Below are 13,536 nucleotides of genomic sequence, written 5' to 3'. Positions count from 1 at the left end.
TGGGGAGAGAGGGGTGGTGGGAGAGCCTGCCTGACCCGCCTCAGATGCATGTTTTGAGATGTTCGGAGAGTTCAGCAGCTCTGTCTTGCACCAGAACCTTGTGTACTGTTCGTAAAGCCGGGAAGAGAAAGACGGGAAAGGAGCAGCTGCTTAGAGAACGGCTTTCTGCCTTCCCCCAGCTCTGTCAATCAAACTTCATTATTTAATTGTGTTATTTATATCTGCACTGACTTTCCTCTGTTTCATTTGCCAGGGGCACAGTGTCATACACCCACAGTCCCAGCAGTGTGGGACAAAAAGAATGTAGACCCCAAGGTGCCCTCAGTAAGGACCTTGAACAGACTGGTGTCTCGTGGGACCGTGCATTCATGACTGTCTCCACGTGTCATTTACTCACTCACGCAAGTACTTATTGAACAGCTGCTTCCAGCTAGATGGAAAAGGGGGTGTGGTTTGGGAACTCTCACCCGAGTTTTCAACCTTCAGCAGATTTCCAGCTTCATGACTCTCTGCCTCCCCCCGCCCCCGTTAGATGATGGTGTTTCCTTCAGAGATGACACTTTCTGAGATTATAGTGACAGTCTGGGAGCAGAATGGAGGCCATTGTCTTCTGTCCCGATCAGGTGGTCTGGCCAGGCTCTCTCTTGCATTGGATCCCTCTTTCCTTGAGCCTCAGGAGCCCTGAAGAAACCCTGAAGACCTTTGAGTCTTGAGAGGTCAGGAGGTACCTAGGAGGTCTAAAGACCTCGTGGACTCACATCCCAGGAGACAGCAGAGCTGGGATCAGAGCCCTCAGCAGGTTGATGCGTTTCTCGTCCATCCCGTTCTGTCGTCGCTCTTGTGAGAAGAAGCGCGAAGTCCGACACTGCCTGCCTGTGACTGAGGCCCTCGCTGCTCTGGTCTCATGTCCCCCGTCTAAAACAGGCTTCGGACGAGGCCTTCTCTCCTCTGCTTCTCTGTGTTTTTCTTTCTTCCCTGGGAATGCTCAGGGTCCCTGAGTTGTCTGTATTTAGGTGTGACTGTACCCAGGGCCTTGGCCTCATGTAGCAGGTACGGGGTGTGATTCTCGCCGTAGTGACCCTGCACAGCCCCCTTTCCTGACTAGCTCTGCATGTGTAGCGTCCTCCCTTTTTTCTTCAGAACAGCCCGTTACCCCGCTTCCTGCCCCGCAGCTCTGTCCTGTGTAATTGCCAACAATGTCACTGCACAGGGGGGTAGGTGACGTTTGCGTGTGACATTTTCGTGTAGGAGGGGGACAGTCTGACTTCACTTGGAGGGTATGATGTCCGTAGCCGTTTGGAAAGTAAAAATAGTAGTGTGATCACTGAACCAAAGGCACTTATGTTTTGTAACTTGGGTACTTTATTTTGCATTTTGTTAAAGTATTAAATACTTTTTTTCCTGTTTGGGGTCTAATTATCTCTTTTTACAACCCTAATCAGCCCTTTCCTATTGATAATTATTTCAGTCTCTTAAAGATCCATCCCCCTGGGCCAGCAGGTGGCGTGGGGAGTACGGCGTAGGGTCCCACATGGCTGGCTGCACAGTTTGAGTCCCAGACTCAGTGGCTTAGAAATCTCAGTGGGCCCTAAATCCCAGGAGGAGATGGGATTCTGGCATGGCCATCTCCCCCGGAAGGGGGGGATTTCTTACCTTCCCTCTCTTTCTCTGGAGAGCACACATATACCTTGTAACAACAACTAAAAAACAAACAAACAACAAAAAACCTTTTTTATTGTACTTGATGTCTTCCTTCTGCCAGCTTTTGGGAAATAGGAACAATAGGCATCTCTCTCTCCTCATCCTCAGTCTTTAATTTGTGTAATGTCCCAGAACACCTTCCTTATAACATCTGTCTCCCCGCTCTTGCATATGCCTGAATAATAAGCCAAAGATTGTCTTATAACCAAAAAATGTGGTTTCTACTTAATTCTACTAAGGGAGCCAGATCCCGCATGACTGACCATGGTTTGAATCCCAGCTCCAGTGGCTTGAAAAACATTCTGGGCACTTGTGTGCATATTCCCCAAACCCCAACAGAATGGAGAAACGGAGAAGCGGGGATTGTGCCCTTGGAGGGTTGCTTTCTCCCTCTCCCTCCATCTCTGGCAACCACACATTGCCCTCTTGCAAAAAGAGGCTCTAAGGAGTATGCAGGAGGACAGCGCTCTAGCTAGCTAGCCTAGAAAACGTGCTCTCAAAACCCGCCCCCACGCAGGAGGCAGGGTTTTTCTTTGGGGCAAACCCGCTGGTTGGGAGGGGAGGTGGCAAAACCTGTTTGAAGATGAGGTTACCTCCCTTCCACACCTCCCTCCTTGGAAGCAAGGGCACCAACAGCTGAGACAGAAACGGGGAAGGGCCAAGGGGCTGGGACACCCAGCTCCCGACAGCGGAAGCCGGAAGCCTATCGAGACGGGAGAACGTGTGAAGATGGGGACCGTACAAGAGGCAGAAAAAAAGACATTAGATATTGGGTAAGTAAGACCTGGGCTCACTTGACTGGAAACAGAGTGAGCAAATAATCTTGAGGGACTTTCCCATTATTCAGCTCTTAACCAAGATAATATCAGGGGTTCCTGAAGGGGAGAGAAGGGATGGGGGTGGCTTTAGATCGGAAATATCAGTATGAAATGATCTAGGGGACAGAAGATCCAGGATAATCCCCTGGCTTAAAAAAAAAAAAGACAAAACAATTAAGTTTCTGTATCTTGTGTCTTTACTTTCCAACTCCGACCCTCCAGGAGAGCCAGCGGGAAGGCTGACCCGGAATGGAGTCAGGCCCAGATTCTTCCCAGCAGATCTCTCTTCTTAGACCTTCTTCCCTCGTCCCTCCAACCCTGTCCTGCTTTCCCCTAGCCACTCCCGAGCACAGTGGAGGAAAAGCAGGCCAGACGAGGAGCCGTCTTCCTCAACTTTGCCCAGCGGTAGCTGAGCAGGTCGGTCTGGGTGCCAGCCAACCGTAACACAAGACATCTCTCAGCCTACTCTAGGTGTGGCACCTCCCTTACAGGAAAATGCGATTTGCTTTGCAGCCTGTCTTCACTCTTAAATCCAGCAGCAAGGACCATGCTAGGGAGCAGTGAGGGGGAAGAAGCCTCTGTAGAGGACGCAGGGCATCTAGTTCTTTCTAAGGCCTGCCCTCTGCTCTCAACTTTAATTACTGTTCTATTTCAGCATTTCCTCCCTAACATCCAGTTCCCTGAGGACACTGCCTCGGTCGTCTCATGGTAATGTTTTCTTCTGGGGTGACTGTCTTAGGGTCGGGGAGAATGCAGAAGCAGCAGAGCCAGGAGCAGCCCTGAGCCTTGGGGAACTGGAGCTGAAGGAGGAATGGCAGGATGATGAATTCCCTCGGTGAGAAAGTGGGAGGTGGTGAGAAGGAAGGGGTGGTCACCCGTGGACCGCAGGGATGGTCAACCAGGACTTGAAGGGAAGCGGTGTGAAAAAGAAAGAGGGACTGGGGCCAGCAGATGGCACAGTGGTTATCTCGCTGGCTTCCAACATGGCCGGCCGCAATTCAAGGCCGGGATCTGGTGGCTTGAAACTCACACCGGGCGTGTGCGCATGCATGCTCAAGATCCCAGGAGAGGAATGGATAAGGGGTTGTGGCATGGCCATCCCCCCCGGGGGGGTGATTTCTCACTTTCCATCTCACTGTCTCTGTCTCTCTCTGGTGAGTGCACACACCCTAAGGCAAAAGTCCTCTACAAAAAAAAAAGAAAAAGAAAGAAAACAGAGGGACCAGCAGGTAACATGGTGGTTAAGGCACATGGTCAACTGCAGTTTGAGTTCCAGATCTGGTGGCTTACTCTCCCCCTTTCCCTTTCTCTCTCTCTCTCTGTGTCTCTCTGGTCAGGTTAAAAAATAATAACAAATGGAATTAAATAATGTTTTAAAAATTCTCAAAAAAGAAGACACCAGGTGTGTGTGCATGTGTGTCCAAAATCCCAGGAAGAGAATGGATACGAGGGATTATGATGTGGCCATCCCCTCTGGGGGTTAATTTCTCACTTTCCCTTTACATTTCTCTCTGTCTCTCCTGTAAGCACCTATATCCTATGGCAAAAACCTAAAAAAAAAAACGAAAAAAAAAGAAAGAAAGAAAGAAAAATCACACCAGGCATGTGTGCCCAAAATTCCAAGAGGAGAATGAAGGACACAAGATCGAGGTGTGGCCGTCCCCCTGGGAGATGATGTCTCATTTTCCCTCTCCCCCTCGTTTTCTCTGTCTCTCTCTAGTGAGCATACCCACCCTGTAGCAAAAGCTACAGAAAAAGAAAGAAAAAGCAAAGGCTCAGCTGCTAAGGCACAGCGGTCTTGCAAGTGCCCTCCCAGCCTAGAAGCCTTATGTCTGACCATAGGTTTGGATTCCCAGGTTGGCTTGAAGACAGGTCCCTCAGGATCCTTTCGGGCTGGAGGGCCGGGGAAGGGGGATCATCCTGTGAAAGTAAACGTGTGTTCTCTCCACACCCATGAGCACACACACACAACCACTGTCATATAAAAGGAAAAAAGAAAGGGACCAGCAGGTAACATAGTGTTTAAGGTGCTGGATACTCCCACATAGTTGACCATGGTTCGAATCCTGGACCTGGTGGTTTGCTTTCTCACTTTCCCTCTCTTTCTCTCTGTGTCTCTCTCTGGTCAAATGAAAAAAAAAATTAAATAATTTTTTAAAGTATCTTTTTGTTTAACTTTGTTTGTTTGTTTTAATTTGACCAGAGAGGGGGAGAGAGAGAGAGAAAGTGAGAGAGCAAGCCACCAGGTCCAAGATTCAAACCGCAGTCAGCCGTGTGGGAGTCCAACACCCTTAACCACTGTGCTACCTGCTGGCCCCAAATAGATAATTCTTCAAAACAGAAAAAAAGTAAGCAAAAGTGGTAAAATCATGGCAGGGCAAGAACTGGTAAGATGATACCTGGCTTGGGCCAACCCCACAGCACAGCTGTTAACGCCACACATCGGGAGCAGATCCCACATGGCCCAACTGCAGTTCAAATCCCAGTCCTGGTGGCTTGAAAAGTATTCCGGGGGGACCAGCAGTTAGTGTAACGGCTATGTAGCTGGACTCCCCTGTAGTCAACCATAGTTCGTGTTCCAGACCTGGTGGCTTAAATCTCACACTGGGTGCGTGTGCGTGCGTGCCCAAGATCCCGAGAGGAGAATGGAGGAGAAGGGATTGCGGTTTAGCCATATTCCCTGGAGGGTGATTTCTCGATTTCTGTCTCTCTGTCTTTCCAGTGAGCACAGGTGCCCTATAGCAAAAACCTCTCAAAAAAGAAAAAAAAAAAAGTATTCCGGGGGGACCAGCAGGTAGTGTAACGGCTATGTAGCTGGACTCCCCTGTAGTCAACCATAGTTCGTGTTCCAGACCTGGTGGCTTAAATCTCACACTGGGTGCGTGTGCGTGCGTGCCCAAGATCCCGAGAGGAGAATGGAGGAGAAGGGATTGCGGTTTAGCCATATTCCCTGGAGGGTGATTTCTCGATTTCTGTCTCTCTGTCTTTCCAGTGAGCACAGGTGCCCTATAGCAAAAACCTCTCAAAAAAGAAAAAAAAAAAAAGTATTCCGGGTGTGCATACTCAAAATCCTGACAGGATAGAAAACTCAGAAGGGATTACGGTATGACCACACCTCATCGGGAGGGCACTTTCTCTCTCTCTCTCTCTCTCTCTGGAGAGCATATGCATCCTCTGGCAATTAATAAAAAATTGACACCTGGCTTGTCACCTTTAGCCTTTATCTCTGCCCCCTTTAAATGACTTCCCCTCTAGATTGCTTCCTGAGGAGGCTGGCCCTTCTGAAGACCCTGAGGACCCCAACAGAGACTCACAGGCAGGTGGGTAAAGTGAGCACCAGGCCTCAAGTTCTCCATTCTACTCCAGTGAAGGCCAAGCCATCCCTGTCCCTCTGCAGTTTCATTTCCGCTTTTCCCAAATGTCCCGTGTCAGTCCCTTCTTCAGTGGTCACCCCATATTATCACTTCCACATACAGGAATTTAACCCCCCGCAGCCTCCCAGCATGTGCACATGCACACACACGCACACAGCTTTCTGGGCTTTTTTCTCCTGTTCTCCAACCCCAGGTACCCCCAGCACCTTAGCGCTGTGTGGCCGGCGCCCCATGCGTAAGCGTCTTTCCGCCCCCGAGTTGCAGCTGAGTCTGACCGAGGGGCCTGGAGTTAAAGGAGCCTCTCCCATCCACTCTGCACCTTCCTCTCCTGATGGCAGTTCTGACTTGGAGATAGATGAATTGGAGACGCCTTCAGACTCCGAGCAGCTGGACAGTGGACACGAATTCGAATGGGAAGGTGCGAAGGCAACCTGAGAACAGCAGGTAGAAGTAGAGGCCAGTGTGGAAAGAAGCTCAGGATGGAGTTAACGGGGCTGGAGTTAGAACTAACAAGGTGGGGGGCCGGCAGGTGGTGTGGTGGTTGGGGACGCTGGACTCCCACGTGGCCAACCTCAGTTCAAGTCCTTGTACCTGGCGGCTTGCTCTCTGTTTCCCTTTCTCTCTGTGGTCAAATTAAAAATAATAATACTAATAACAAATGGAATTAAATACATAAACACTTTTTAAAAAATAATGAAGAACTAATAAGGTAGGGAGCAAGAGGTGAGGTCAGCAGAATTCAGTTTCTTCTGAATGGAAATGTAGAGCTCAGAGCAGTCAGTGGGATGGGGGGGGTCCTTTGTTTATTGTTTTTTTCAGGTTTTTGGCATAGGGCACATGCACTCACTGGATAGAGACAGAGACAGAGAGAAGGAAAGAGCAATCACCCCTTAAGGGGAGTAGCCATGCCACAATCCCTTCTCCATTCTCCTCTTGGTATTCTGGGTATGCACACATGTGTGGCTGGCATGATTTCCAAGCTCCCAGGTCTAAGATGCAAACCACGGTTGACCATGTGGGAATCCAGTGCTTTAACCACCATACCACCTGCTAGCCCCAAGTCCTTTTTTTTGGGAGAGGTTTGTTTGTTTGTTTTTGTTGTTGTTGTTTGTTTGTTTTGTTTTGTTTTTGCTATAGGGCATGTGTGCTCGCCAGAAAGACAGAGAGAGACAGAGAGACAGAAAGTGAGAAATCACTCCCCAGAGGGGATGGCCACGCCACAATCCCTTCTCCTTCATTCTCTTGGGGTCCTGGGCACACACATACACACATACACACACACACACACACACACACACACACACGTCCAGTGTAAGTTTATGCCGCAGGGTCCAGGACTCGAACTGCGGTTGACTACATGGGAGTTCAGTAACATAGCCATTACGACAACTGGTCCCCTCAAGTCCTTTTTTATTAAGGAAAACTACTGATGTCTGGTATATGTGCTCACTGAACTAGGACTGGGATCATTCATAAAGATGACAAGAGAGGCCCTATGCTCAGAATTCTGTGCGTAGTCAGATATGAACAAATATACACATAATCGCAGTTAAGGGCATAGGACAGTGTGGGCAGGGAGGGGAAAAGGTCAGTTTTGCCTGAGAGCTGTTAGGAAAGATTTTACAGTGGAGGTGACTCTGAGCTGGGTGTTGAAAGCTGAAGCTGATGTTTATCACGTAGGTGGAGAGAGAGCATTCTAAGTGGAAGAAGCAAAGCAATAGCATGGCTCGTTGGAATTCAAAGTATGAAGCACGATGATTTCCATATGAAAGGCTAGGAGGTGACAAGAGAATGACAGAGATAGTGCTGGGTTAAGTAGTCTAAGTCAAATCGTAGGGCTCTTGTTACCATGCTTAGAAGTTTGGATTTTAGGGACCAGCAGATGGCATAGCAGTTATGTTGCTGGACCGCCACATGGCTGACCATGGTTCAAGTCCCGGACCTTGCAGCTTAAAACTTACACCAGTTGTGTGTGCATGAGTGCCAAAGATCCTGAGAGGAGAATGGAGGAGAAGGGATTGTGGTGTGGTGATTCCTCACTTTCCTTCTCACTGTCTGTCTCTCTTTGGTGAGCACACATGCCCTAAGGCAAAAAAACTCTTAAAAAACAAAAGAATTTTGTATTTTATCCTGTAGGCAATGGGGAGTCATGTAAAGATTTTAGTCAAACAAATAACATGATCGGATATAATGGCTCTGGGGAGCACCAGGAAGCATGGTGGTTAAGATGCTGGACACTCCCACATGGCCGACCACGGTTCAAGTCCTGGACCTGGTAGCTTACTTTTTCACTTTCCCCCTCTCTCTCCCTATCTCTCTGTGTGTGTCTCTCTCTGGTCAAATTAAAAAAAGAAAGAAAGAAAGAAAGAAAATTCAGTAAATAATTATTTTTTTTAAATGTAGTGACACTGAAAAGACTGGAAGTGACTGAAAGATCCTTCAGTAGGGTAATTTTTTTAAGAATTTTCTTTTTATTGAGAGGTTTTCGCTATAGGACGCGTTTGCTTGTCAGAAAGACAGAAAGAGACAGAAACAGAAAGCGAGAAATCACCTCCCAAGGGGGATGGCCACACCGCAATCCCTTCTCCTCCATTCTCCTCTTGGGATCTTGGGCACGCACGCACACATGCCCGGCATGAGTTTAAGCTACCGGGTCCGGGACTCAAACCGCGGTTGACTACATGGGAGTCCAGCAACATAGCCATTACACCAACTGCTGGTCCCTTTTAGGAATTATTTTATTTAACTTTATTTATTTTTTATTTGTTTAGAAGGAGAGAGAAAGAGAGAGAAGGAAAGCGAGAAAGCAAGCTACCAGGTCCAGGACTCGAACTGTAGTCAGCCATGTGGGAGTTCAGCGCCCTTAACCACCGCGCCACATGCCGGCTCCCAGTAGAGTATTAATTCTATCATGGTGCACCCATTCAGTGGACTACTAAATGCTATTTTTTTAAGATGAGGCAGCTGTTTCTCTTGCAAGGGAAAGTTCTTGAGAATGGTGAGTAGGATATATTGTCATCTGAAAAGAAAGCTTGCCCTGGTGGCGGTGTAGAGGCTGGATTGGAGGAAAACAGAATAGACACAAGTGCTCATGCTTTGTGGGAAAAATAATTTTTTAATTGTATCTAACTTTATTTATTTATTTTATTTATTTTAACTTGACCAGAGAGGGACAGAATGAGAGAGAGGGAAAGTGAGAAGGCAAGCTACCAGGCCCAGGAGTCGAACTGCAGTCGGGCATGTGGGAGTCCAGTGCCCTTAACCACCACGCCATCTGCCAGCCCCAGAAAAAAAATGTTAAAGAAAGATATAATGGAGAAATAAGGAAGAATATAATGTCATATAAATGGAAGAGGATCTGGGTTTCAGTTTGAGGGCCAATAGAGAAGAAAAAAATCTCAGATGATACAATGTCTTCTTTTAGACAGCTAGATGGATGGGGTCACTCATCAAGACAGAAAATGTAAGGGAGAGGGAGAAGAGAATGAATGGTTTTGAGTTCCATTTTGGGTCTGGTGACTTGTCAGTATCAGGGAGACCAGGCATTTAGGGGTATGGATCTAGAGCTAGGAGCGAAATCTGGGTTAGAGAGGCAAGTTTGGGAGTTGCCATGTTACTGGTGGTAATGAAAGACAGGGGCAAAGCTCTGGCCTTTGCCGGTATCAGATTTTCTTTCTTCACATGCTTTTCCCTGGGTGACCTCATCTATTCCCTTGTGTTGTTGATCATTCTTCATTTCTCTCTTTTAGATGATCTACCCCAGGCAGAGGGTCTAGGGGCCAGTGACGCAGCAGAAAGGCTGGGCCGAGGTTGTGTGTGGGATGTGGCTGGAGAAGATGGTCATCGCTGGAGGGTATTCCGTACAGGACAGCGGGAGCAGCGAGTGGACATGACTGTCATTGAACCCTATAAGAAAGTCCTATCTCATGGAGGTAATGGCTAACATGAGTGGCGGGGTAAGAACTGCGGCTCCTTGAGACCAGCAGATGGCATAATGGTTACACCACTGGACTCTTACATAATCGACCATGGTTCAAGTCCCAGACCTGGTGACTTAAAATTCACTCTGGATGTGTGTGTGTGTGTGTGTATGTGTGTGTGTGTGTGTGTGTGTGTGTGTGTGCCCAAAATTGTGAGAGGAGAATGGAGGAGAAGAGGTTGTGCCATGACCATCCCCCTTGGGGAGTGATTTCTTGCTTTCTGTCTTTCTGTCTCTCCAGCAAGCGCAACATGCTCTATAGCAAAAATCTCTCTTACAAAAAAAAGAACTGTGGTTCCTTTTATTTATTTTTTTAAAAAAATTTCATCAGATAGCACGTGTACTTGCTAGAAAGAGACAGAAAGTGAGAAAGCACCTCCCCTAGGGGATGGCCATGCCATAGTCCTATCTTTAGTCTCCCTCCTTTCGGGATTTTGGGCACACAGAGTCACTGGGTCTAGGACTAGAACCATGCAGTCAGCATGGGATCCTGCTACTTTAATGACCATGCCACAAGCTGGTATGGCTTTTTTTTTTTTTTTTCAGTTATTCATGATAGAATACATGCACATGAGAATAAGAGAGAGAGAAAGAGGGGCTAGCAGGTGGCGTGGTAGTTAAGGACGCTGGATTCCTACCTAGCTGACTGCGGTTCAAGTCCCTGACCTGGTGGCTTGCTTTCTCATTTTCCCTCTCTTTCTCTTCTCTCTTTCTGATCAAACTGGAAAATAATAGTAATAATAAAGTTAAACAAAATAGTTTTGAAAAAAGAGAGAGAGGAGCATCCTCTTCATGGTCTGGTCACCCGGTGACCCCATCCTCTAGTCCTCCATTGGATCTTGGCACTTGCACACGTGCACCGTGTGTTTCAGGTTGACTGGGCTGGGGATTCAAACTTGGTCACCATGAGGGATCCAACAGCACATCACCACTGTGCCATGGACCTGGCCCCAAACCAGCTTCTGAGGTACAGTGCCTATGCTGGATACTCAGTTGGGTTCGGAATCCTCCCTGTAACTTCCAGACTGTCACATCTCTCACCTTAAATCAATGCACTGTCCTCAACATGTTTTTGTCTGGTCAGCCAGGTGACACAGTGGTTAAGATGGCTGGAGCCCACATGACCAACTATTTGGTCCGAGTTCCAGACCCAGTGACTTGAAGAACATGCCAGGCAGAGGCCAGCAGTTGGCATAGTGGTTGAGGCACTGGACTCCCTTGGCCTACCACAGAGCGAGTCCCAGACCCAGCAGCTTGAAACTCACGCCAGGCATGTGTGCATGCACGGGTACCCAAAACCCCAGGAGGAGAATAAAGAAAGGATTGCATGAGGCCAGCCCTCTTGGGGGTGATTTCTCACTTTCTCTCTCTTTCTCTCCAGTGAGTACACATACCCTATAGCAAATTTTTAAAAATTATATGGAGGGCCAGCTGACGTCATAGTGGTTAAGGCAGCTGGATCCCATATGGCCAACTGTACAGTTTGAGTCCTGAACCCAGTGGCTTGAAGAACACACTAGTTGTATGTGTTTGCAGGCCCAAAATCCTAAGAGGATAATGGAAGAGAAGGAATTGTGGTGTAGCCAGTGCCCTGTGGGGTGACTTCTCACTTTCCCTCTCTCTCTTTCTCTCTATACCTCTTTGGCAAGTGCACACACCCTATGAGGGGGAAAAAAAGAAACAATAAAGTAAAAGGAAAAGAAAATACATTTAAGTGCCAGCAGGTGGCATGGTGATTAAGGCACTGGAATTCCCACATGGCCAACCACAGTTCAAGTTCCAGACCTAGTGGCTTGCTTTCTCACTTTCCCCCTCTCTGTCTTTCTCTGGCAAAACTCATATGAAAAAACAATAATAAATAATTCTTTAAATTCAAAAAAAAAAAAAAAAAAGAAAAGAAAAGAAAATACATTTGAAAGACTACATATGGGGCCAGCAGGTGGCGTGGTGGTTAAGGGCACTGGACTCCCACATGGCTGACTGCATCTTGAGTCTCAGACCTGAGAGCTTGTTTGCTCTCTCTCTCTCTCTCTCTCTCTCTCTCACACACACACACACTGACCCTCTCTGGTCAAATTAAAATAAATGGGTATGGATGAATAAAATAATTCTTTAAAAAAATACATATGTATTTGTTGACCAAATGAATTTTCTCCTTATCTGGCCAGGTTACCATGGTGATGGCCTCAATGCTGTCATCCTCTTTGCTTCCTGTTATCTTCCCCGGAGCAGCATCCCCAACTACACCTATATCATGGAACACCTATTTAGGTACGGTGCACGCTTAAAGGACAACAGGGAGGGGAAATAGAACCTCTTCTGAGGTCAGTAGCGGATCAGAAGGTCTACAGTGATGTTTTCCTCGCTCCCTGCAACCTCAGACCTACTCCAACTTCATCTCTCCAGGTATATGGTGGGCACCCTGGAGCTGCTGGTAGCTGAAAATTATCTGCTTGTTCACTTGAGTGGAGGCACGGCCAGGGCCCAAGTCCCACCTCTGAGCTGGATACGCCAGTGTTACCATACCCTGGATCGACGGTGAGACACTAGGATGAGAGAGCCACAACCTTTTTTGAGGGGCGGAGGGTAGGAGGGATTGTTCTGTTTGGTTTTGCTTTGTTTTGTTTTGTTCTGTTTTTGCTAGAGGATGCGTGTGTTCACCAGAGACAGAGAGTGACAGAGAGCAAGGATGAGGAAAAAGTACCCCCTATGGGGAATGGCCACACCACAATTTCTTCTCCTTCATCTTATCTTCCTCTGGGATTCTGGGGATGTACACACATACACCCAGTGTGTTTCTCAAGCCTCTGGGTCAAGGACTCAAACCATGTGAGATCCAGCTTCCTTAACCCACCAGGCCATGGAGCTTGCCCATTGTCTTCTCTGCTTTCCTCCCTGACCTATGATCCTTTCCTCTCCTTTATTTCTCCTACCTTTCTTTTGCTCATTTCCTCTTTCTTCTTGGCCTTTTTTCTCTTTTTTTTTCCTTACTAGTCTTCTTCTGTCTCGAATTTTAGGAAGGATGGAAAAGTGCAAAAGGAATTCATGTAAGGGTAGGGCATAGGAGGGAGACAGGGTAGAGAAAACCAGGCCTAGGGATTCTGAAAGGAGAGAGTTTCTTAAAAATGAGGAAGAGATCAGCAGGTGGCATGGTGGTTGAGGTGCTAGACACTCCCACATGGCCAACTATGGTTCGAGTCCTAGACCTGGTGGCTTGCTTTCTCACTTTCCCCCTCTCTCTCTCTCTCTCTCTTTCTCTCTCTCTCTCTGTCTCTCTCTGGTCAAATTAAAGTAAATGAATGAGTAAATAAAATAAAAGATTTTTTTTTAATTTCATGAGGGAATTTAATTTTTTAATTAAATGAGGGAAAAGAGGGCTAAATAAGATGGGTGGGGCTGAGACTGCAGCTAAAAGAATGGGGATTAGACCCAATGGCCAGACACATTTAGAAATGAGAGAGGGAAGTTAAAGCACAGAAGATAGCTCCTCCTGATCTTCAGGCATGAAGGTGGGAGAAGAAACAGGATGCTCTCACATTCTCCTTAGGCTCCGGAAAAACCTGCGAGCCCTGGTGGTTGTCCACGCGACATGGTATGTGAAGGCATTTCTGGCCCTGCTTCGGCCCTTCATCAGGTACTCACTCTGGGGACAAGGACTCCCTTC

The 13,536-nt window shown here is 47.5% G+C and overlaps 1 protein-coding gene across 3 annotated transcripts in view; it reads left to right on the top strand.

The window, feature by feature from the left end:
- The first annotated feature begins 1,650 nt into the window (after positions 1-1,650).
- Positions 1,651-13,536, top strand: part of BNIPL (BCL2 interacting protein like) — a 13,820-nt gene continuing 1,934 nt past the window's right edge. Inside the window, exons 1-8 of one of the 3 annotated variants that reach the window (XM_006168439.2) lie at positions 1,651-2,474; positions 3,259-3,354; positions 5,775-5,839; positions 6,087-6,311; positions 9,643-9,825; positions 12,041-12,143; positions 12,279-12,410; positions 13,420-13,506. In XM_006168439.2, coding sequence (XP_006168501.1) covers positions 2,431-2,474; positions 3,259-3,354; positions 5,775-5,839; positions 6,087-6,311; positions 9,643-9,825; positions 12,041-12,143; positions 12,279-12,410; positions 13,420-13,506 — 935 coding nt within the window. In that variant the 5' untranslated portion in view covers positions 1,651-2,430. Of the gene's footprint in view, positions 2,475-3,258; positions 3,355-5,654; positions 6,312-9,642; positions 9,826-12,040; positions 12,144-12,278; positions 12,411-13,419; positions 13,507-13,536 lie in introns of those variants that run through there. The other 2 variants (XM_006168437.3, XM_014584180.2) reach the window with 2 other exon arrangements.

This window comes from Tupaia chinensis, unplaced genomic scaffold (genome assembly GCF_000334495.1).
Source record: "Tupaia chinensis unplaced genomic scaffold, TupChi_1.0 Scaffold145814_1, whole genome shotgun sequence".
Taxonomy (NCBI): Eukaryota; Metazoa; Chordata; class Mammalia; order Scandentia; family Tupaiidae; genus Tupaia; species Tupaia belangeri.
This window is presented reverse-complemented; position numbering and strand designations above follow the sequence as displayed.